Genomic DNA, 23,883 nt, shown 5'->3' with positions numbered 1-23,883 from the left:
GAGATAAAGGCTTGGGACGAGGTTCAAGTGTTGAGATTATGTTGTCTTTCAATGTGTTGCCAAAGTGCAGAATGATGGAAACATGTCATCCTGTCAGTGAACATTAGATTCAGAATTGCAGCTGTGCTCTTTGCAAACTTAGTTTAAATGCATTACAGATTCCTGTGATGCAAGTTTACTTGCTCTTCCACATCGGAAGTGTCTGACAATAGGAGTTGAGTATTTTGAAAGGAATATAGTTCCAAAGTGCAAACCTGTGCAGAATTCATTCCTGCGTGAGCCACAGGGACGGGTGGTGTTGGAGGCTGTGGTGTGGTTGAATATGGGGGGGAGCTTTGTCCATGAAGAGCAGTTGCTCATTTAAAAAAATCTCAGTTGTTAAATTTAATTTCTTGATGAATTGCATTAAGCGTCCCAGTAGAGAACAGGAAGAAAAAATCTTTTGTCTTTCTCTTCCAATTCATCAGAAAACTAATTGTTTATGCATGTGTATCATATTAAACATAATTTTAAAAACTTCTGTACAATCAATGTAGGATTTCTTATGATCTGTCTGTAGTATTGTAAAAAGTGAATTGAAAGAGCAATTTAGACAGTAATCATCAAAGCTTCTTGAGGCATGCATTATATTAGTACAATTAGAATGGTTACAGCACAGAAGGAGGCAATTTAGCAAATTATAACCATGTTGGCTCTCTGTCAGAGCAACTCAGTCCCACTCACTTGCCTTTTCCCTGCAGTAGTGCAAATTTTACCTCTTCAGATTGTGGCTTTCAGAAGGAAAATGAACAATTTAATCTGGCTCCTCCATTCTCTCCTAACCACTCTCTCCAGGGGCAAAACAAAAGCAAGGTTTTTACTCATGTTGGTTCTGTTTTTTGCCACTCGCCTTAAATTTGTGTCCTCTGGTTCTCATTCTATCTCTATCTGTTCTATCCAGATAACTCCTGATTAAGAACAACTCTCAAATTTCCTCTTAATCTTTTTCCAAGGAGAATGGCCCCAACTTCTCTATTTGTATTCCCTCAGCCTTGGAGCCATTCTCATAAATATTTTCTCCACCCTCTTCAATGCCTTTCCCATCTTTTCTAGAGTGATGCTCAGAATTGGACACAATACTCCAGATGAGGCTGAACCAGTGATTTATAAAGAAAAGTTCATAACTTCCTTACTTTTATATTGTTCTGCCTTTACGTATAAATTCCAGGATCCTTTGTGCCTTATCGACCCTTTACTCAATCTGCTGTGTCACCATCAATGATTTGTGCACACATGCCTCCAGGTTCTGTTCCTGCATCTCCTTTAGAATTGTACCTTTTTTATATTGCCTATCCTCATTCTTCTTATCAAAGTGCATCAGTTCAGGCTTCTCTGAAGAGGGAGGATATGTTTGATATTATCTGAAGATGGCAGAAATGGCGGAGGATGACCCATTGAATATTAGAGTTTTAAAAAGTTTATTTATTAGTGTCACAAGTAGGTTTACATTGCAGTGAAGTTACTGTGAAAATCCCCAAGTCGCCACATTCCAGTGCCTGTTCGGATACACTGAGGGAGAATTTAGCATGGCCAATGCACTAAAACAGCACGTCTTTCGGATGGTGGGGGGAAACCGGAGCACCCAGAGGAAATCCACGCAGACACGGGGAGAACGTGCAGACTCCACACAGACAATCACCCATGCTGGGAATTGAACCCAGGTCCCTGGTGCTGTGAGACAGCAGTGCTAACTACCGTGCCACCCAGGCCGGTAGAATGGAAGATGAGGACAAGGGGAATCTTATTGAGTTTCTGGGAGGGGAAGGGATGAGATCAGAAGTGCAGAAAATGGCTCAAACACAGGGCAGAACCCTTGGTTGAGAAAAAAGGAGGTTGCACAGAGGCTCTGGTGTGGAAAGTTGTATCACTGGAATAGATATGATAGAGATTGAGTGCCTAGAATTTTGAATGGAATCTTTATGGGGTGTAGGGTATGGGGAGGTATTGTCAAGGTAGTGTGGGAGTTGGTAAACTTGTGATTAATATTAGTTGGTAATCTATTGCCAGAAATAGTGGCAGAGAAGTTGAGGATGAGAAACGTCTGAGGCAGACTCGAAACTGAGAAGGTTGGGATTGGAAGCAAAGTTGAAGTTTTCCAATGTAAGGACCTGGCAAATAAAGGGTTAGTGTGGAATGAGTACAGTTCCAGCCACAAGGTGATGTAAGAAAGTGTATTGCCTTCATCTAAGGCTTGGTGCGATGTTGGACAGTGTGTAATTTGTGGCCTTCTAAAGCAAAACTTTATATTGGTTGTACTGGTCTCCTCACTCAAATGAAGATTGGGGTGGGCGCAAGGCTTCTTGGTCCGTCATTACATTGTGACATGAATAAACATGCCTGAGCACTCCTCTTTGTGTGAGGAACATTTGTAGGTCTGTATTTTAGAGTCATAGGGTGTGCTTTTACCATTGCGCTGCGCCCGTTTTTATCACCACGATGTAGTGGTAAAGTGGGGTGTAAAATGATTAGCGTGAATGGCGCCGCTTTTCACGACCAGCGCTATTTTACAAGCGCTGGATTTTCAGCACAGTCAGCGTCTCGCCGGAAATAGGTGAGAGGCAGGTTAATGTATTTAAATTAATTTTAATGTTGTTTAACATCTGCTTAGCGAGCCCGGCATTCAATCTCACCCCCCACCCCCCCCCCAACCCCGGGAGGCAGAGGGATAGGTGGGGGTACCCCACCGGGCAGTGCCAGGGGGTGGAGCCAGTGGAGGTAGGGCTAATGGGGGAGGGGCCCACTGCCGCCACTCTGCAGTGATCGGTGGGGGAGAGAGGGGATCCGTGAATGGTTTGGTCAGCGGGGCCCGTATCTTGGAATGCGGGCCCTCGCGATTGCGGGGAGGGAGGGGGAGCTGCTTCAGGCTTCTTGCACTAGCTTTCTTTCTGTTAGACCCCTGCTACTGCTAATGTGCATGTGCAGCATCAGAAGCCTGCACATGTGCTCTAAAAGTAAAAAGTTTATTTATTTGTCGCAAGACTTACATTCACACTGCAATGAGGTTATTGTGAAATACCTCCCTCTACAGGTTTTTTGGTGCATTAAGCCCTACCCACAGGTTTCTGCAGCAAGCAACCAGCTCGCTCAGAATTTTGCAGGCAGAGTGCATATGGGGGTGGCCTGAAAACACACCCAAAAGACGATCTGAAACTCTCCCAGTTTCAAGCCTGCCCAGCACTTAGGCAAAAAATGATAAAAGCACCTCCATAGAATTTTATGGCACAGGAAGAGGTCTTTTGGTCAGCTATTAGCAGTCTTTCCCCCTGGTTTCTGTGGCTATGACTCATCTTTCATTCCCCTCATCCTGCAGCATAAATATCTTCCACTTTCTATGCCTTTAGCTTTGACAAAGGGTCATCTGGACTCGAAACGTCAGCTCTTTTCTCTCCTTACAGATGCTGCCAGACCTGCTGAGATTTTCCAGCGTTTTCTCTTTTGGCCTATCTTGTCTGTGCTGGCCATCAAGCATCTGTCTCTTCTAAGCCTGGTACATATCCTTGTATGTTATGGCATTTCAAGAGCTCATCTAGATGCTTCTTAAATGTTGAGGCTTCCCACCTCTACCATCCTTTCAGGCAGGGTTCCAAATGCTCTCTGAGTGAAAAGCTTTCTCCTCAAATTCCTCTAAATCTCCTGCCCCTTACCTAAACCCCCCCCCCGGTTATTGACCTACCTCGGGGGAAAAGCTTCTTTCAATCTACCCTTTTGTATCCTTCAGTGGTTTCCCCTCAGCCTTCACTGCTCTAAGGGGGACAACTCCAGCCTATCGAGCCTCTCTTCATAGCTGAAATGCTCCAATCCAGGCAAGGTCCTGGGGTGAATCTCCTCTCCAGTGCACTCACATGCTTCCTATAATGAACTCTAGCTATGGCATAGTGAACATTTTATACAGCTCCATCATAACCTCCCTGCTCTTATGTTCTGTGCCTCAACTAAAAAAAGGCAAGTATCCCATATGCCTCCTTAATCACCTTTGTGGATATGTACCCCAAAGTCCTTCTGGTCCTCTGTACTTCCCAGTGTTCTACCGTTTACATTGTATTCCCTTGCCTTGTTAGTCCTCCCAGAATGCATTACCTCACACTTTGCAGGTTAAATTCCATTTGCCAATGTTCTGCCTATCTGAACAGCCTGTCTGTATCATCTTGTAAACTAAGGTTTTCCTCTTTGCTATTTACCACATCAATTTTCGTGTCAATTTCAAACTTACTGATCATACATTCCACATTCACACCTAGATCATTAATGTACACTAAAAACAGCAACGGACCCAGCACCAATCCCTGCGATACAATACTGGACAAAAACAACCTTCGACCATCACCCTCTGCTCCCTGCCATTAAGCCAATTTTGGATCCAATTTGCTGAATTTCTCTGGATCCCATGTGCTCTTACCACCAGTCTGCGGGATCTTGTCAACAGCCTTTCTGAAGTCCATATAATCTACGTCAACTGCACTGCCCTGATCTAGTCACCTCCTCAATAAATTCAATCAAATTTGTTAGACATGATCTGTGTTTTTTGTGCTCTGTGTTTCAGCTGTGTAAAAGTGGAGGAGCATCAAGCTGTCGACATTGACTTGTATCACTGTCCAAACTGTGCCATATTACATGGAGCCTCCTTGAGTGAGTATAAACCTGGAAACATTTGCAAGAAAGCATCTTACTTTCCAGGGTCATATAGATTTGAAACTTTAACTCTTTCCCTTTCCACAGATGCCACCAAACTTGCTGAGTTTTCCCAGCATTTTGCAGTTTTATTTCAGATTTCCAGCATCTACAGTATTAGCTTTTATCTTTCTTTGCAGATTGCTTTCTGAACCTTTTTGATTGCAGAATACAGATTTTCATTCTTTCAGCCCCTTGCCATCCTGAATTTCTCGTGTTTTCTGTTTTTAAAAAAACGGACAAGTCTTCACAGGACGGGTTTTTCAGTCCTTTCCAGGCACTGCAACCCTAAACAGGTCAGCAGATTATAGTGGGATTAGCCTGACTGCAGACAGCTATGTTGAACCTGGCCTAACCCCTGACTTTGTGGACATGCTACAGATATGATAGCATCTGGAATGGATAGCTCACTGGTATGTTTCTGTCAAGTAAGCAGGTGGAAGGGTCTTTGCAAAGAGGGGAATAAAATGTCCAGGTTTACAATCAAGGGAGCAGTAGGGAACCTTGGTATTTGGGCATGGGTCATTGTTTTCTTTTAAGTGGCATTATGACTGATCAGAGGGGTGAATATGAAATATGGTACACAGTCACCAAACATATAAATGCTGGCAGCATATGCTCCAAGAACTGACAGTCTGAGGCACGGTGTTGCTTAATGGTTTTGTGGGGAGAAACATCCAGCACTCTTCCTTCCCCATCCATGGAAGCAGCAATCCTTGGGGCCAGTGCCATAAAGAAAATGTCTTGTTACTTGGTAGTGGTGTTAAACCTAAGGATGTCCCTTGACATTATGCACCTTGGTGGGATCAGTGCTGTAATCATGGGTAGATGTACTCCCGTGTTTCCTTCCCTCTCACCTTGTCCCACAGATTTTTTTAGGATCAGCATCATAATTAGCTCTAGTTAAGGCTCTCGTTAAAAGAAAATGTGAAGCAGCTGAGAATGCCCTGTGCCACAAATTCTGTAGCCCATTGTGACAATAGACATTGCAGTATAAGCCGATGCCCTCAAAATGTGATTGAATCTTTGTATTATTGAAAACTCCCCTCTTCCCCTTATGTTCCATCAAAAGTTACAATTCTAAATTGGGATAGGTCAATTTTGATTGGTATTAGACAGGAACTTTCAAAAGTTGATTGGGGGAGTTTGTTGGCAGGCAAAGGGACATCTGATAAGTGGGAGGCTTTCAAAAGTGTTAACCAGGGTTCAGGGTAAAGCACATTCCTTTGAAGGGCAAGGCTGGTTGAAGTAGGGGACCCTGGATGACTCGGGATATTGAGGCTCTTGCCAAAAAGAAGGAGGCATATGGCATGTATGGGCAGCTGGGATCAAGTGGAGCTCTTGAAAAGTATAGGGGTTGTCAGAGTAGAGTTAAGAGAGAAATCAGGAGGGCAAAAAGGGGACAGAAGATTGCTTTGGCAGACAAGGCAAAGAAGAATTCAAAGGGCTTCTACAAATACATAAAAAGCAAAAGATTAACTAGGGAGAGAGTAGGGCCTCTTAAGGATCAATAAGGTCATCTATGTGCGGATCCAGAAGAAATGGGTGAGATCCTAAATGAGTATTTCTCATCAGTATTTACTGTTGAGAAAGGCATGGATGTTAGGGAACTTGGGGCAATGAATAGTGATGGAGGAATGTACATATTACAGAGGAGGAGGTGCTAGAAATCTTAAAGCGCCTCAAGGTAGATAAATCCCTGGGACCTGATGAAGTGTATCCCAGGACATTGTGGGAGGCTAGGGAGGAAATTGTGGGTCCCCTGGAAGAGTTAGTTAAATCATTGACAGCCACAGGTGAGATGCCTGAAGATTGGAGGGAAGCAAATGTTGTGCCTTCGTTTAAGAAGGGCTGCAGGGAAAAGCCTGGAAACTACAGACTGCTGAGCGTGAGAAGGTATTCTGAGAGACATGATCTGCAGGCATTTAGAGAGACAAGGACTGATTAGGGACAGTCAGCATGGCTTTGTGAGTGGAAAATCATGTCTCTCAAATTTGAGCTTTTTGAAGGGGTAACCATGAAAGTAGATGAGTGCAGTCGACGTTGTCTATTTAGCCAGGCCTTTGACAAGGTGCCACATGGTAGGTTGTTGCATAAGGTTAAAGCTCACGGGATACAGGGTGAGGTAGTCAATTGGATACAAAATTGGTTTGATGACAGAAGACAGCGAGTTGTTTTTCAAACTAGAGGCCTGTGACCAGCAGTGTGCCTCAAGGATCAGTGCTGGGTTCACTTATTTATTTTAATGATTTGGATGAGAATTTAAGGGGCATGGTTAGATGACACCAAGATTGGTGTCATAATGGGCAGTGAAGTAGGTTATCTAGGATTGCAAGGGGATCTTGATCAATTGGGCCAGTGGGCCGATGCAAGGTGATGCATTTTGGTAGATGGAATTGGGGCAGGACCTACTCAGTTAATGGCAGGGTATTGGGGAAAGTTATAGAACAAAGAGATCTAGGAGTACAGGTTCATAGCTCCTTGAAAGTGGAGTCACAGGTGGACATGGTGGTGAAGAAAGCATTCGGCATGCTTGGTTTCATTGGTCAGAACATTAAATGCAGGAGTTGGGCTGTTTTGTTGAAGTTGTACAAGACATTGGTAAGGCCACACTTGGAATACTGTGTACAGTTCTGGTCACCCTATTATAAAAAGGATATTATTAAACTAGAAAGAGTGCAGAAAAGATTTACTAGGATGCTACCGGGTCTTGATGGTTTGAGTTATAAGGAGAGGCTGAATAGACTGGGACTTTTTTCTCTGGAGTGTAGGAGGCTGAGGGGTGATCTTATAGAGGTCTATAAAATAATGAGGGGCACAGATCAGCTAGATAGTCAATATATTTTCCCAAAAGTAGGGGAGTCTAAAACTAGAGGGCATAGGTTTAAGGTGAGAGGGGAGAGATACAAAAGTCTCCAGAGGGGCAATTTTTTCACACAGGGTGGTGAGTGTCTGGAACAAGCTGCCAGAGGTAGTAGTAGAGGCGGGTGCAATTTTGTCTTTTAAAAAGCATTTGGATAGTTACATGGATCTGATGAGTATAGAGGGATATGGGCCAAATGCGGGCAATTGGGATTAGCTTAGGGGTCTTAAAAAAAAAAAAGGGTGGCATGGACAAGTTGGGCCGAAGGGCCTGTTTCCATGCTGTAAAGCTCTGACTCTAAGGTGAAAGGGGAGAGATACAAAAGGGTCCAGAGGGGCAATTTTGTCATACAGGGTGGTAAGTGTCTGGAACTAGCTGCCAGAGGTAGGTAGAGGTGGGTACAATTTTGTCTTTTAAAAAGCATTTAGACAGTTACATGAATGAGTAAGATGGGTATAGAGGGATATGGGCCAAATGTGGGCACTTGGGACCAGCTTAGTGGTTAAAAACTGGGCGGCATGGGCAAATTGGGCCAAAGGGCCTGTTTCCATGCTGTAAACTCTATGACTTTATAATTGTCTCACTCAATGGTTTTATTTTTGAATTATGAAACGTGCCACTGACACACCGATTCTTGTTCAAGAATGTTCCTTTCAGTCACATGACTGGGATCACTTTTGTGGCGATTGATTTTCATGAGATCTGAAAGAAAGTATTTAGCTTAGGAAAAGGAGGTTTGGCCAGAATAATAGGTTGAACAGCCCGTTCTGTCATTTAACATCCACCCAGCTGTCCCACTGAGAAAAAGTGGCCCCTCACACATGTGGTTTCTCATTGGAGAGGGTTACAGGAGTCGGTGCAGATTGCCAGAGGCTGAGCAAAGCACACTTTGAGGAGTTAATAGCTAACTGAATAAAGATACATTCTGCCAATGGAACAAAGTCTCAGCCACCTATGTTTGTCAATGGAGGTTGTGTTTCACATCCTGTGGAAGGTTTTATCTCAATAATTGGGATACGTAGCTATTACATTGGCATGGTAGCACAGTGGTTAGCACTGCTGCCTCACAGCACCAGGGACCCGTGTTCAATTCCGGCCTTGGGTCACTGGCTGTGTGGAGTTTGCACATTTTCCCTGTGTCTGCATGGGTTTCCTGTGGGTGCTCCGGTTTCCTCCCACAGTCCAGAGATGTGCCGGTTAGGTGGATTGGCCATGCTTATTTGACCCTAGTATTAGGGGGTTAGCAGGGTAAATATGTGGGGTTACATGGCCTGGGTGGGATTGTGGTCAGTGCAGACTCGATGGGATGAATGGCCTCCGTCTGCACTGTATGGATTCTGTGATAATTGAGACTTTTTCAATCACTCAATGGACACTGATTCTGTAAATCTGAGTTGTAAACTGACAACATACAAGCAGTTAGTACACTCTCCTGCAGGTGGTCATTCATTGGAAGTAAATGGGAGTCTTCCCAGCCAAGTATCTATGATGACCCTAAAGGTTATAAATTACAGGCTCCACTTGATATCAAATAATAGCTTTGACTAATTATTTTTCTTTGAGATTTGGAACCATTTTTCCTTTTCTGCACTTTTTGGATTGAGTCATCAGAACATAAGAAATAGGAGCAGGAGTAGGCCATCTAGCCCCTCGAGCCTGCCCCGCTATTCAATAAGATCATGGCTGATCTGAAGTGGATCAGTTCCACTTACCCGCCTGATCCCTATAATCCCTAATTCCCTTACCGATCAGGAATCCATCTATCCGTGATTTAAACATATTCAACGAGGTAGCCTCCACCACTTCAGTGGGCAGAGAATTCCAGAGATTCACCACCCTCTGAGAGAAGAAGTTCCTCCTCAACTCTGTCCTAAACTGACCTCCCTTTATTTTGAGGCTGTGCCCTCTAGTTCTAGTTTCCTTTCTAAGTGGAAAGAATCTCTCCATCTCTACCCTATCCAGCCCCTTCATTATCTTCTAGGTCTCTATAAGATCACCCCTCAGCCTTCTAAATTCCAACGAATACAAACCCAATCTGCTCAGTCTCTCCTCATAATCAACACCCCTCATCTCTGGTATCAACCTGGTGAACCTTCTCTGCACTCCCTCCAAGGCCAGTATATCCTTTCGCAAATAAGGGGACCAATACTGCACACAATATTCCAGCTGCGGCCTCACCAATGCCCTGTACAGATGCAGCAAGACATCTCTGCTTTTATATTCTATCCCTCTTGCGATATAGGCCAACATCCCATATGCCTACTTGATCACCTGTTGCACCTGCAGACTGGGTTTTTGCGTCTCATGCACAAGGACCCCCAGGTCCCTCTGCACAGCAGCATGTTGTAATTTCTTTCCATTTAGATAATAATCCAATTTGCTATTATTTCTTCCAAAGTGAATAACCTCGCATTTGTTAACACTATACTCCATCTGCCAGATCATCGCCCACTCACTCAGCCTGTCCAAATCTCTCTGCAGACCTTCTACGCCCTCCACACGATTCACTTTTCCATTTATCTTTGTGTCGTCTGCAAACTTTGTTACCCTACACTCAGTCCCCTCCTCCAGATCGTCTATATAAATGGTAAATAGTTGAGGCCCCAGTACCGATCCCTGCGGCACGCCACTAGTTACCATCTGCCAACCAGAAAAGCACCCATTTATTCCGACTCTCTGCTTCCTGTTGGATAGCCAATCCCCAATCCACGCTAACACCCTACCCCCAACTCCGTGTGACCCAATCTTCTTCAGCAACCTTTTGTGAGGCACCTTATCAAACGCCTTTTGGAAATCCGAAAACACTGCATCCACTGGTTCCCCTCCGTCAACCGCACTAGTCACATCTTCATAAAAATCCAACAAGTTCGTCAACCGCGACTTTCCCCTCATGAATCCATGCTGCGTCTGCTTAATCGAACCATTCTTATCCAGATACAATGTATTTATAATAGTTAATTTTGCCTTACAAGTGTCCATCAAACATTCAAAGCATAGCAGAATAATTCTTCTGTTGCAACTTCCATCAATATGATTTAACCACAGATATGAAGGACCATTGCTTGCCAGCCTTCACTTGCAGCTGTCTACGTTCAGTTGTTCCTGAACTGTATAGTGAATGCTTATGTTTGAAATAACTAAACTGACACTTCTGTTAGCGTGAGTACTTGCTGAGTTCTGCAGATGTTGAATTGAATATTTGTTGGTTGTTATCTTTGGGATGTGTGAATCAGTTCTGACTTTTTATAACCCAAGTTTGTTTTTGCTTCAGTTCAGCTGATATAAGTGCTGCCAATGGCCAGGAATGATTTTCAGACATTTTGAGTAGACTTCATCATCTCCCATTTGTGCTCTTTGAATCACAGTGAAAAGACGGAACAACTGGCACCGACATGACTACACCGAGAGTGCAGATTGTGATAAACTGATGCAGGCAGGGACATCGGTTTTCATCAGGAAGCTCCGAGCACGACAATTTCCTAGGTATGGGAAACCTTTCATAGTTTAATCATGGTTCTAGGGTGTTTCATGAGGCTTGGCTATCTGTGAATAACTTAAAAAATTTCACCCCCATAATCCTCTCCATTGTACTCATTCTCCATTGTAGTGCACGTGTGTTACTGCACGGAAATCTGTTGTGGGTCCTTTTCCCTGTGTGTTGTTAGCAATTCCCAAAGCAAAGCAACACAACACAACATTTGCCTGCAACACTTAAGCCTAGTGTTCGCATGGTAATAAAGAGCCATTCTCAGCCTGCTAGTTTATTTCCCAGTCAAGTGTCTACAAATGTGTTTGCAAGATCGGGCAGCATGGTGGTGCAGGGATTAGCACTGCTATCTCAAAGCACCAGGCACCGGCCTTGGGTGACTGTGTGGAGTTTGCATGTTTTCCGTGTCTGCATGGGAATCCTCCGGGTGCTCCAGTTTCCTCCCATAGTCTAAAGGTATGCAGATTAGGTGGATTGGCTATGGTAAATGCATGGGTTATGGGGATATAGGGTGGAGGGGAGGGCCTGGGTGGAATGCTCTGTCGGAGAGTTGGTGCAGACTCAATGGACCAAATGTATGGTTCTGTAGTTCTAAGTGGAGATCAAACCTGGAGCCATTTTTATATTTTTGGGACTCATAGGGCCACGCAACAAGATTATCAAGATCAAAAAGCAACAAGATTATCAAGATCAAAAAGCAACAAGATTATCAAGATCAAAAAGCAACAAGATTATCATGATCAAAAAGCAAGTGTCTGTGTAGTTGAAAAGGCACAATTGAATTTTGGGCCTGCAGTTGGTGACTGTTCGGCACTACAGCTCAATGCAGATCTGGTGTGTTGCATGTATCAATGTGCATCTAAAGGGAAGAACAACTTAATTTATATACCAACTTTCTGACTTTATAAAACACTTGACTGTTGATGAAGTACTTTTAAAGTGTAGTCTTACTGCAGGAAAATCCTACAGGAACCTAATGTGGTTCTGCTATTTCAGAAGGATTGTAGAGATAAGCCAGGGAACTAAGCCAGAAGACATATGAGGCACTTGCTTTTATCAGTCGTGGCATAGAGTATAAGAGCAAGGAGGTTATGTTGGAGTTGTTCAGAGAATTGCTTAGGGCACAGCTGGAGTACTATATACAGTTCTGGTCGCCTCACTATAGGAAGGATGTGATAGCAGTAGAGAAGGTACGGGGGAGATTCACCAGGATGTTGCCTGGGATGGAACATTTGAGCTAAAAGGAGAGACTGGATTGGATTGGATTGTTTTCTTTAGAGTTTCTTGGGAGGCACGGTGGCACAGTGGTTAACACTGCTGCCTCACAGCGCCAGGGACCTGAGTTCAATTCCGGATTTGGGTCACTGTCTGTGGAGTTTGCACTTTCTCCCTACGTCTGTGTGGGTTTCCTCTGGGTGCTCCGGTTTCCTCCCACAGTCCAAAAATGTGCAGTAGGTTGATTGGCCATGCTAAATTGCCCCTAGTGTCAGGGGTAGGCAGGGTAAATATGTGGGGTTACAGGAATAGGCCCTGGGTGGGATTGTGGTCAGTGCAGACTTGATGGGCTGAATGGCCTCCTTCTACACTGTAGGGATATGATCAGTAGAGAAGGCTGAGGGAGAATATGATTGAGGGGTATGGACAGGTGATTAGGAAGCAGTGTTCCCTTTGTTTGAGGGGTCAACCACAAGGGAGCATAGTTTTAGTGAACAGGGCAGGAGATTCAGAAGGGATTTGAGAAAAAATGTTTTCTCTGAGGGTGATGGGAATCTGAAATGCACTGCCAGGGAAGGTAGTGGAAACTGGAAACCTGGCAACCTTTAAAAAGTATTTAGATGAGCACTTGAATCATTATTACATTCAAGGATATGGGACAATGGCTGGAAAATGGGAATAGTCTGATTTTAGTAGTAGTTATTGTTGGTGCAGACTTAATGGTCCGAAGGGCCTTTCTGAATATTCCATTAGCATTCCTGATTACCTGCTGTACCGGTGTGTTAGATTTGTCTTTCTTACCCTCAAGTCCCGTTATGTTATAGCTTTCTGCAGTTTTCCATTTAAATAATACTGTTCTTTTGTTCTCCCTTCCAAAATGAACAACTTCACATTTTCCCACATTGTACTTCATTTGCTAACTTTTTGGCTACTTAACATATCAATATATCTTCTAAATGATTTGTATCCTTCTCGCAGCTTGCCTTTCCACCTATTTTTGTACTGTCTGCAAATTTGGCTGCAGTACATTAGCTGTATTGTAAACAGTTGCAATCCCAGCACTGATCCCTGTGGAACCCCACAGGTTACAGGTCGTCAACCTGAAAAAGTACCTCTATACCCACTCAGTTTCCTGCCCATGAGTCAATTCTCTATCCATGCCAATATACTACCTCCAATACCATGGGCTCTTATCTTGTGACTTAACCTTTTGTGAGGTATCTTGATGAACACCTTCTGGAAGTCCAAATACAATGCATCTATTGGTTCCCCTGACTTTCTCAGACATGATGTCCCTTTAATGAAACCATGTTGACTCTGAACCATAGAACCATAGAAAATTACAGCTCAGAAACAGGCCTTTTGGCCCTTCTTGTCTGTGCCGAGCCATTTTTTGCCTAGTCCCACTGACCTGCACTTGGACCATATCCCTCCACACCCCTCTCATCCATGAACCCGTCCAAGTTTTTCTTAAATGTTAAAAGTGGCCCCGCATTTACCACTTTATCCGGCAGCGCATTCCACACTCCCACCACTCTCTGCGTGAAGAAGCCCCCCCTAATATTCCCTTTAAACTTTTCTCCTTTCACCCTTAACCCATGCCCTCTGGTTTTTTTCTCCCCTAGCCTCAGTGGAAAAAGCCTGCTTGCATTAACTCTATCTATACCCATCAAAATCTTATACACCTCTATCAAATCTCCCCTCAATCTTCTACGCTCCAAGGAATAAAGTCCCAACCTATTCAATCTCTCTCTCTAACTCAGCTTCTCAAGTCCCGGCAACATCCTTGTGAACCTTCTCTGCACTCTTTCAACCTTATTTACATCCTTCCTGTAACTAGGTGACCAAAACTATACACAATACTCCAAATTGGGCCTCACCAATGCCTTATATAACCTTACCATAACACTCCAACTTTTATACTCGATACTCCGATTTATAAAGGCCAATGTACCAAAGGCACTCTTTACGACCCTATCCACCTGTGACGTCACTTTTAGGGAATTCTGTACCTGTATTCCCAGATCCCTCTGTTCAACTGCACTCTTCAGAGTCCTACCATTTACCCTGTACGTTGTACTTTGGTTTGTCCTTCCAAAGTGCAATATCTCACACTTGTCTGCGTTAAATTCCATTTGCCATTTTTCAGCCCATTTTTCTAGTTGGTCCAAATCCCTCTGCAAGCTTTGAAAACCTTCCTCACTGTCCACTATACCTGGTCTGATGGCTTGGAAAAGATTTGGAGTTCTTGTGTTGTTGTCAGCTGTCTGATTTGGTACTTTTCATTGGTTAAATGGTGAGTTCTCTTAAGACACAGCCAAAGCTGGCAGAGTTAAGAACTAACCGTTTCAGTTGATCTAACTGCCTTTAACTGCTTCAGTTGATCTGGCCCTGGCTCTGGAGGTGTTCTTCTGAGATGGCTGTTGCTCTGACCTTTATATTTGCGATGACCTCGCAATTTTCTTAAACCACGATTGGTCTGAGGTGGTCAACAACAACAAATTCAAATCTGATAGGCTCTCAATAGCTGATTATCTTTTTAAAACTGATAGGCTATTAAAATGCAAAAGCCTGTTACCGAGGCAACCCTGATGCTTGGTCCTCGAAACAAATGTTGCAGCTTAGAGTCTGTGTATACTCTGCATCCAAGCACTGAACTCAAAACCAGCTTTTAAAGGGACCACGCACTGTTTTCTTTCCCCTGAGCATTTTTACAATTCTTTACAATCATTCTTTACAAACTCAATTTCACAACACATGCTGTGCTCAAGTTCCTCATGGACTCTTCCATGACAAAGACCATGGCATGCAGACCCTCAGGGATCTCCGACAGATACTGCATGTACAAATACTGCATGTCCTTGATAGGTATGTCCCTGCCAGGCAGAGAGGAAATGGCCGAGTGAGGGAACCATGGTTCACAAAAGAGGTGGAATGTCTTGTTAAGAGGAAGAAGGAAGCGTATGTAAGGTTGAGAAAACAAGGTTCAGTTGGCTCGATGGAGGGTTACAAGTTAGCAAGAAATGAGCTGAAAAAGGGGCTTAGGAGAGCTAGGAGGGGGCATGAGAAGTCCTTGGTGGGTCGGATCAAGGAAAACCCCAAGGCTTTTTACTCTTATGTGAGGAATAAAAGAATGACCAGGGTGAGGTTGGGGCCGGTCAAGGACAGCAGTGGGAATTTGTGCATGGAGTCAGAAGAGATAGGAGAGGTGATGAATGAATACTTTTCTTTGGTATTCACCAAGGAGAGGGGCCATGTTTTTGAGGAAGAGAGGGTGTCACAGGCTGATAGGCTGGAGGAAGTAGATGTTCGGAGGGAAGATGTACTAGCAATTTTGAATAAACTGAAAGTTGATACGTCCCCTGGGCCTGATGAAATATATCCTAGGAGTCTTTGGGAGGCAAGGGATGAGATAGCAGAGCCTTTGGCATTGATCTTTGCGGCCTCACTGTCCTCGGGGGTGGTGCCAGAGGACTGGAGAATGGCGAATGTGGTTCCTCTGTTTAAGAAAGGGAATAGAAATGATCCTGGTAATTATAGGCCGGTTAGTCTTACTTCGGTGGTCGGTAAGTTGATGGAAAAGGTCCTCGGGGATAGGATTTACGACCATTTAGAAAGATGCAGCTTAATCCGGGATAGTCAGCACGGATTTGTGAAGGGCAAGTCTTGCCTCACAAATTTGATAGAATTTTTTGAGGAGGTAACTAAGTATGTAGATGAAGGTAGTGCAGTTGATGTCATATACATGGATTTTAGTAAGGCGTTTGATAAGGTCCCCCATGGTCGGCTTATGAAGCAAGTAAGGATGTGTGGGATAGAGGGAAGTTTGGCCGATTGGATAGGTAACTGGCTAACAGAAGACAGAGGGTGGTGGTGGATGGAAAATTTTTGGACTGGAAACCGGTTACCAGCGGAGTGCCACAGGGATCAGTGCTTGGTCCTCTGCTATTTGTCATTTTTATAAATGACTTGGAGGAGGGGGCTGAAGGGTGGATCAGTAAATTTGCTGATGACACCAAGATTGGTGGAGTAGTGGATGAGGTGGAGGGCTGTTGTAGGCTGCAAAGAGATATAGATAGGATGCAGAGCTGGGCTGAAAAATGGCAAATCGAGTTTAACCCTGACAAATGCGAGGTGATTCATTTTGGTAGGACAAATTTAAATGTGGATTACAGGGTCAAAGGTAGGGTTCTGAAGAATGTGGAGGAACAGAGAGATCTTGGGGTTCATATCCATAGATCTCTGAAGGTTGCCACTCAAGTGGATAGAGCCGTGAAGAAGGCCTATAGTGTGTTGGCGTTCATTAACAGGGGGTTTGAGTTTAAGAGCCGTGGGGTTATGCTGCAACTGTACAGGACCTTGGTGAGACCACATTTGGAATATTGTGTGCAGTTCTGGTCACCTCACTATAAGAAGGATTTGGAGACACTGGAAAGAGTGCAAAGGAGATTTGCCAGGATGCTGCCTGGTTTGGAGGGTAGGTCTTATGAGGAAAGGTTGAGGGAACTTGGGCTTTTCTCTTTGGAGCGGAGGAGGTTGAGAGGAGACTTGATAGAGGTTTATAAGATGATGAGGGGGATAGATAGAGTGAACGTTCAAAGACTATTACCTCGGGTGGATGGAGCTATTACAAGGGGGCATAACTATAGGGTTCATGGTGGGAGATATAGGAACGATGTCCGAGGTAGGTTTTTTACTCAGAGAGTGGTTGCGGTGTGGAATGGACTGTCTGCAGGGATAGTGGAGTCAGAAACTTTAGGAACATTTAAGAAGCTATTGGATAGGCACATGGAGTACTTCGGGATGATAGGGCGGAAATAGCTTGATCTGGGTTTCAGACAAAGCTCGGCACAACAACGTGGGCCGAAGGGCCTGTTCTGTGCTGTACTGTTCTATGTTCTAAACTATAAAGTCCCTTTTTCCCCATCTGCGCCAAATTTTCTAAGACCTTTACTTTTATTTTAACGAGCAGAAATACTCATCAATCAGAGAAAAGAAGGGATTGATCATCTCCTCCCTCTTTAACTTAATTCCCTGTTTCACGAAAATCCAGCTGCACTCTCATGCAACAAGGGCTGCACTCCATTTCCGTTATTTGGGCATCATACAATGGCAGGCGCTTTACCTGCTCTCAGTCCTCTTTTTAGAGGGTGGTTGTAGTGGATTGTTTTTCAAACTGGAGACCTGTGACCAGCGGTGTGTCTCAGGGATCAGTGCTGCGTCCACTGTTATTTGTCATTTATATTAATGATTTGGATGAGAATGTAGGAGGCATGGTTAGTAAGTTTGCAGGTGACACCAAGATTGGTGGCATAGTGGACAGTGAAGAAGGTTATCACGGATTGCAACGGAATCTTGATCAATTGGGCCAGTGTGCTGACGAATGGCAGATGGAGTTTAATTTAGATAATGGTAGGTCGTTGGGGAGAGTTACAGAACAAAGAGATCTAGGGGTACATGTTCATAACTCCTGTGAACGTGGAGTCACAGGTGGACAGAGTGGTGAAGAAGGCATTTAGCATGCTTGGTTTCATTGGTCAGAACATTGAATACTGGAGTTGGGACGTCTTGTTGAAGTTGTACAAGACATTGGGAAGGCCACACTTGGAATACTGTGTACAGTTCTGGTCACTCCATTATAGAAAGGATATTATTAAATTAGAAAGAGTGCAGAAGAGATTTACTAGGATGCTACTGGGACTTGATGGTTTGAGTTATAAGGAGAGGCTGGAAAGACTGGGACTTTTTTCTCTGGAGCATAGAAGGCTGAGGGGTGATCTTATAGAGGTCTATAAAATAATGAGGGGCATAGATCAACTAGATAGTCAATATCTTTCCCCTAAGGTAGGGGAGTCTAAAACTCGAGGGCATAGGTTTAAGGTTAGAGGGGAGAGATACAAATGTGTCCAGAGGGTCAATTTTTTCCCGCAGTGGGTGGTGAGTGTCTCGATCAAGTTGCCAGAGGTAGTAATAGAGGTGGGTACAGTTTTGTCTTTTAAAAAGCGTTTAGACAGTTATATGGGTAAGATGGGTATCGAGGGATATGGGCCAAATGCGGCCAATTGAGACTAGAACATAGAACAGTACAGCACAGAACAGGCCCTTCGGCCCACGATGTTGTGCCGAGCTTTATCGGAAATCAAGATCAAGCTATCCCACTCCCTATCATCCTGGTGTGCTCCATGTGCCTATCCAATAACCGCTTAAATGTTCCTAAAGTGTCTGACTCCACTATCACTGCAGGCAGTCCATTCCACACCCCAACCACTCTCTGCGTAAAGAACCTACCTCTAATATCCTTCCTGTATCTCCCACCACGAACCCTATAGTTATGCCCCCTTGTAATAGCTCCATCCACCCGAGGAAATAGTCTCTGAACGTTCACTCTATCTATCCCCTTCATCATTTTATAAACCTCTATTAAGTCTCCCCTCAGCCTCCTCCGCTCCAGAGAGAACAGCCCTAGCTCCCTCAACCTTTCCTCATAAGACCTACCCTCCAAACCAGGCAGCATCCTGGTAAATCTCCTCTGCACTCTTTCCAGCGCTTCCACATCCTTCTTATAGTGAGGTGACCAGAACTGCACACAATATTCCAAATGTGGTCTCACCAAGGTCCTGTACAGTTGCAGCATAACCCCACGGCTCTTAAACTCCAACCCCCTGTTAATAAAAGCTAACACACTATAGGCCTTCTTCACAGCTCTATCCACTTGAGTGGCAACCTTTTAGAGATCTGTGGATATGGACCCCAAGATCTCTCTGTTCCTCCACAGTCTTCAGAACCTTACCTTTGACCCTGTAATCCACATTTAAATTAGTCCTACCAAAATGAATCACCTCACATTTATCAGGGTTAAACTCCATTTGCCATTTTTCAGCCCAGCTTTGCATCCTATCTATGTCTCTGCAGCCTACAACAGCCCTCCACCTCATCCACTACTCCACCAATCTTGGTGTCATCAGCAAATTTACTGATCCACCCTTCAGCCCCCTCCTCTAAGTCATTAATAAAAATCACAAAGAGCAGAGGACCAAGCACTGATCCCTGTGGCACTCCGCTAGCAACCTGCCTCCAATCCGAAAATTTTCCATCGACCACCACCCTCTGTCTTCGATCAGACAGCCAGTTACCTATCCAATCGGCCAACTTTCCCTCTATCCCACACCTCCTCACTTTCATCATAAGCCGACCATGGGGGACCTTATCAAACGCCTTACTAAAATCCATGTATATGACATCAACTGCCCTACCTTCATCAACACACTTAGTTACCTCCTCAAAAAATTCAATCAAATTTGTGAGGCACGACTTGCCCTTCACGAATCTGTGCTGACTATCCCGGATTAATCCGCATCTTTCTAAATGGTCGTAAATCCCATCCCTAAGGACCTTTTCCATCAATTTATCAACCACCGAAGTAAGACTAACCGGTCTATAATTACCAGGGTCATTTCTATTCCCTTTCTTAAACAAAGGAACAACATTCACCATTCTCCAGTCCTCTGGCACCATCCCCGTGGACAGCGAGGACCCAAAGATCAAAGCCAAAGGCTCTGCAATCTCATCCCTTGCCTCCCAAAGAATCCTAGGATACACTTCATCAGGCCCAGGGGACTTATCGACCTTCAGTTTATTCAAAACTGTCAGGACACCCTCCCTCCGAACCTCTATTTCCTCCAGCCTATTAGCCTGTAACACCTTCTCTTCCTCAAAAACATGGCCCCTCTCCTTGGTGAATACTGAAGAAAAGTATTCATTCATCACCTCGCCTATCTCTACTGACTCCATACACAAGTTCCCACTACTGTCCTTGACCGGCCCTAACCTCACCCTGGTCATTCTTTTATTCCTCACATAAGAGTAAAAAGCCTTGGGGTTTTCCTTGATCCGACCCGCCAAGGACTTCTCATGTCCCCTCCTAGCTCTCCTAAGCCCCTTTTTCAGCTCATTCCTTGCTAACTTGTAACCCTCAATCGAGCCATCTGAACCTTGTTTCCTCATCCCTACATAAGCTTCCCTCTTCTTTTTCACAAGACATTCCACCTCTTTCGTGAACCATGGTTCCCTCACTCGGCCATTTCCTCCCTGCCTGACAGGGACATACCTATCAAGGACATCCAGTATTTGTTCCTTGAAAAAGTTCCACTAGTTCCTTTCTCTGACAGTTTCTGTTCCCAACTTATGCCCCCTAATTCTTGCCTAATCGCATCATAATTACCTCTCCCCCAATTGTAAACCTTGCCCTGCCGTACGGCCCTATCCCTCTCCATTGCAATAACAAAAGACACCGAATTGTGGTCACTATCTCCAAAGTGCTCTCCCTCAACCAAATCTAACACTTGGCCCGGTTCATTTCCCAGTACCAAATCCAATGTGACCTCACCTCTTGTCGGCCTATCCACATATTGTGTCAGGAAACCCTCCTGCACACACTGCACAAAAACTGCCCCATCCGAACTATTTGACCTACAAAGGTTCCAATCAATATTTGGAAAGTTAAAGTCCCCCATGACAACTACCCTGTGACTAGCTTAGAGATTTTAAAAACAGCATGTACAAGTTGAGCCGAAGGGTCTGTTTCCATGCTGTTAATCTCTATGATTCTATAACTCTACCAGCAATATTGTAACTAACCAGAAGGGTTCAGACGACTGCACCACACTTATTCCCCTTCAGTCAATATCTGACTTGTTTAGTTTCCCAATGGAAGCATGGGTGAAGTTTTGATTCACCCTGTGTGTGAGTCCATCCTTGACTTCACAGAGCTTTTGGTTGGATTATGATGTTTTCCTGTTGTCCCACTATTAATGGAGTCTATTTAGCTACTGGTGCTGGTGAGCTCTATAATGCCCATATGTTTGTTTCTAACAGTGCCAGTGAAATTATCATCAAGATGAATGGTGTCCAGTTGTCGCACAAGTACCTGGAAAAGAACGGGTTTGAATTTCCCATCATGGTGTCCAAGATAGATGGACTTGGAATTGCTCTTCCACCAAGCAACTTTTCTGTCAGGGATGTGCAGGAGTATGTGGGTAAGAGATGGCTGCACCCAGTATTAACACTCAATACAGCCACAAGCAAAGTTGGACAGTGCTGCATGTCTGCAGTGTAGCGTCTTGATCCTGGATATTGGAGGATGGGATGGGGAATAGATTGACCATCTCAGAATGTTGCATCCTAACTGCAGCAGAGGCCAGCCATTGTCAACCAGTTGCCACCCATAGCCCTGCAGTGTTTTCCCCTCCAAGTACTTATCTAATTATCTTTTGGAAGCTTTTACTAAATCTGCTTCCCCATTCTTTTAATCCAGATTATCATAACCTGCTGTCTTTTTAAAATCTCATCTCTCCTCTCGTCATTTTGCCAATCATCTTATATCAGAATCCTCTTGTTACTCCGTTTACTCCATCACAACTCTTTATAATTTCAAATTAGATCACCCCTTAGACTTCTCTGCCATAAGCAGAATAACTTCAATCTCTGTAGGCATCCATATAACTGAAGTCCTTCATCTCTAATACCATTCTGTGAAGTCTCCTCCACATCCTCTCCAAGACTTGTGCATCTTTTCTAAAGTGTGGCTTCTAGAATTGAATGCATTACACCAGCTGAGTTATAAAAGTTAACTGTAAAATCCTTGCTTTTGCACTGCTTAAAAAGCCAAAGATTCTAATATGTTTTTTAAATCGCCTTCTCATTTTGTGATACCACCTTCAAAACTGTGCAGACATTCCTATATCCCTCTGTTCCAACACCCTCTTTAATCTGTGTGTCGTATTTGTACCTGAGCTGAATTTCCAGCCCATCATTCTAATTATCATACTTTAGTCTCCTTAGTATCTTTCAGGCTTTACCTGTCTAATTCTTTCCCAGTTTCTTGCTACACAAACTGTATTTCTCACATCCTACTCTGCACAAAATCCTGCTTACAAATCACCCTTTGCCTTATCAATTTCACAAATTGCCTCCAAGACTTTGCCTACCATTTCTCTTCCAGTCCTACACTGGAACCCACACCGTTGCTCTTCATATATCTTCCTGCGCTCTCTCCCAACTCCATCAGCACAGCTTTCAGCCAAAGCACTTTAAACTCCGCAATTCTCTGAGACCCCTCATCTATCTGTCTTCAGCTCCAGTCAGCCATTTACCCACTTCTGCTTGGCTGTGTTCAAACACTGCCCTGATTCACTGGTCAATGTTTGATCAGTTCCTCCCCAACCCCTCTCGTGAAACCCCGTGAAATATTTTGAAGTGTGACATCTACAATGTAGGCTGTTATTGAGCTGTTTCACGGCTGTAGTTTGGTGAAGGGTTATCCTTCTCTAAATAACATGGCTTCCAGATATATCTGAATATTAATTTTTAATCTCTCAAGGTGGTGAAAAGGTGATCGATGTGATCGATGTGGCTCGGCAAGCTGATTGTAAGATGAAACTGCAGGAGTTTGTAGAATATTACACTGCCCTTCATCGAACAAAAGTATTAAATGTCATTAGCTTGGAATTTTCTGATACAAAGTAAGTCGCTTGTGGCTGGATATTTGGAAATGTAGCTGTATAGTATTGGCATTTGCAATGTAAAGAACATTTAACAGTTTGTAAACATGTGGCTGTTTTCTGTGCCAACAGATGCACATTTTATTTATATAACATCTTCCATGCTCTTGGGGCATCCCAAAGTGCTTCAATGCCAATTAAATACTTCTGAAGTGCAGACACTTGTTTTTGGCAAATGGCACAGGCAATTTTCAGACAAGATCCCCACAGGCAACAGTGAGATGAATGGGTATTTTGAGAATTTGAAGTGTCAGAAGCCATGGTTCTTTTCACCTGTGATTACAACCAAAAAACTGAGTTAGTTTTCACATGTACGCTGGCAACGTCCAGCACTAGCTTATCATCACCTCTTTCGCCAGTTCCCCTGTTGCTAAATTACCTGACATCCAGTGCTGAATGAGCAGAAACTTCTTGCAGTTATATATTGGGAAGACTTTAGATTCCTGTTCCAAACTCCATTCCCTAGTTACTGACTCCATCCCTCTCCCTAGCAACAGTCTGAGATTAAGCCAGTTTGTTGCAACCATTGTGTTACTTTTGACCCTGAGATGAACTCTGACATAATTTGTGTCATCATTATGACTGCCCATTTTCACCTCCATAACATCATATTTGCCCCAGCCTCTGTTCATTCATCCCTTATTGTCTTAACTATTGACTTAACTATTCCAATGCACACTTGGCTGGTCTCCCACTTTCGACCTTCTGTAAATTTGTGGTCATCTGAAACTCTGTTGCTCATGTGCACCAAGTCTTGTTCCTTGTCTCTCCTGCGTTTGCTGACTTACTGAGACAGTCTTAAGCATGTAACAAGAAATAGGAACAAGACAAGGCCATTTGGCTCCTCGAGCCTGCACCAAAATATATTCATGGCTGATCTGATTGTGGCCTTAACTTCACTTTACTGCATTAACTTCACTATTCTATCTGTCCCCTATAATCCTTGTTCCCTTTATAGATCAAAGATCTGTCCAACCTGACCTTGAATGTGACCCAGCCTCTACTGCTCGCTGGGGAAGAGAATTCCAAAGACTACTGACTTTCTGAGAGGA

The 23,883-nt window shown here is 44.0% G+C and overlaps 1 protein-coding gene across 1 annotated transcript in view; it reads left to right on the top strand.

Moving 5' to 3' along the window:
* Positions 1–2,513: 2,513 nt before the first annotated feature.
* The window catches only part of LOC144499235 (lysine-specific demethylase 7B-like), a 111,739-nt gene continuing 90,369 nt past the window's right edge, over positions 2,514–23,883 (top strand). The window contains exons 1-5 of the mRNA XM_078221354.1: positions 2,514–2,590; positions 4,580–4,665; positions 10,936–11,053; positions 21,147–21,307; positions 22,651–22,792. Of these exons, the coding sequence (XP_078077480.1) occupies positions 2,514–2,590; positions 4,580–4,665; positions 10,936–11,053; positions 21,147–21,307; positions 22,651–22,792 (584 nt within the window). The remainder of the gene's footprint in view (positions 2,591–4,579; positions 4,666–10,935; positions 11,054–21,146; positions 21,308–22,650; positions 22,793–23,883) is intronic.

The sequence above is a fragment of the Mustelus asterias genome, chromosome 9 (assembly GCF_964213995.1).
Source record: "Mustelus asterias chromosome 9, sMusAst1.hap1.1, whole genome shotgun sequence".
NCBI lineage: Eukaryota > Metazoa > Chordata > Chondrichthyes > Carcharhiniformes > Triakidae > Mustelus > Mustelus asterias.
Note: the sequence above shows the minus strand (reverse complement) of the source record. Positions and strands in the feature narration are given on the sequence as shown.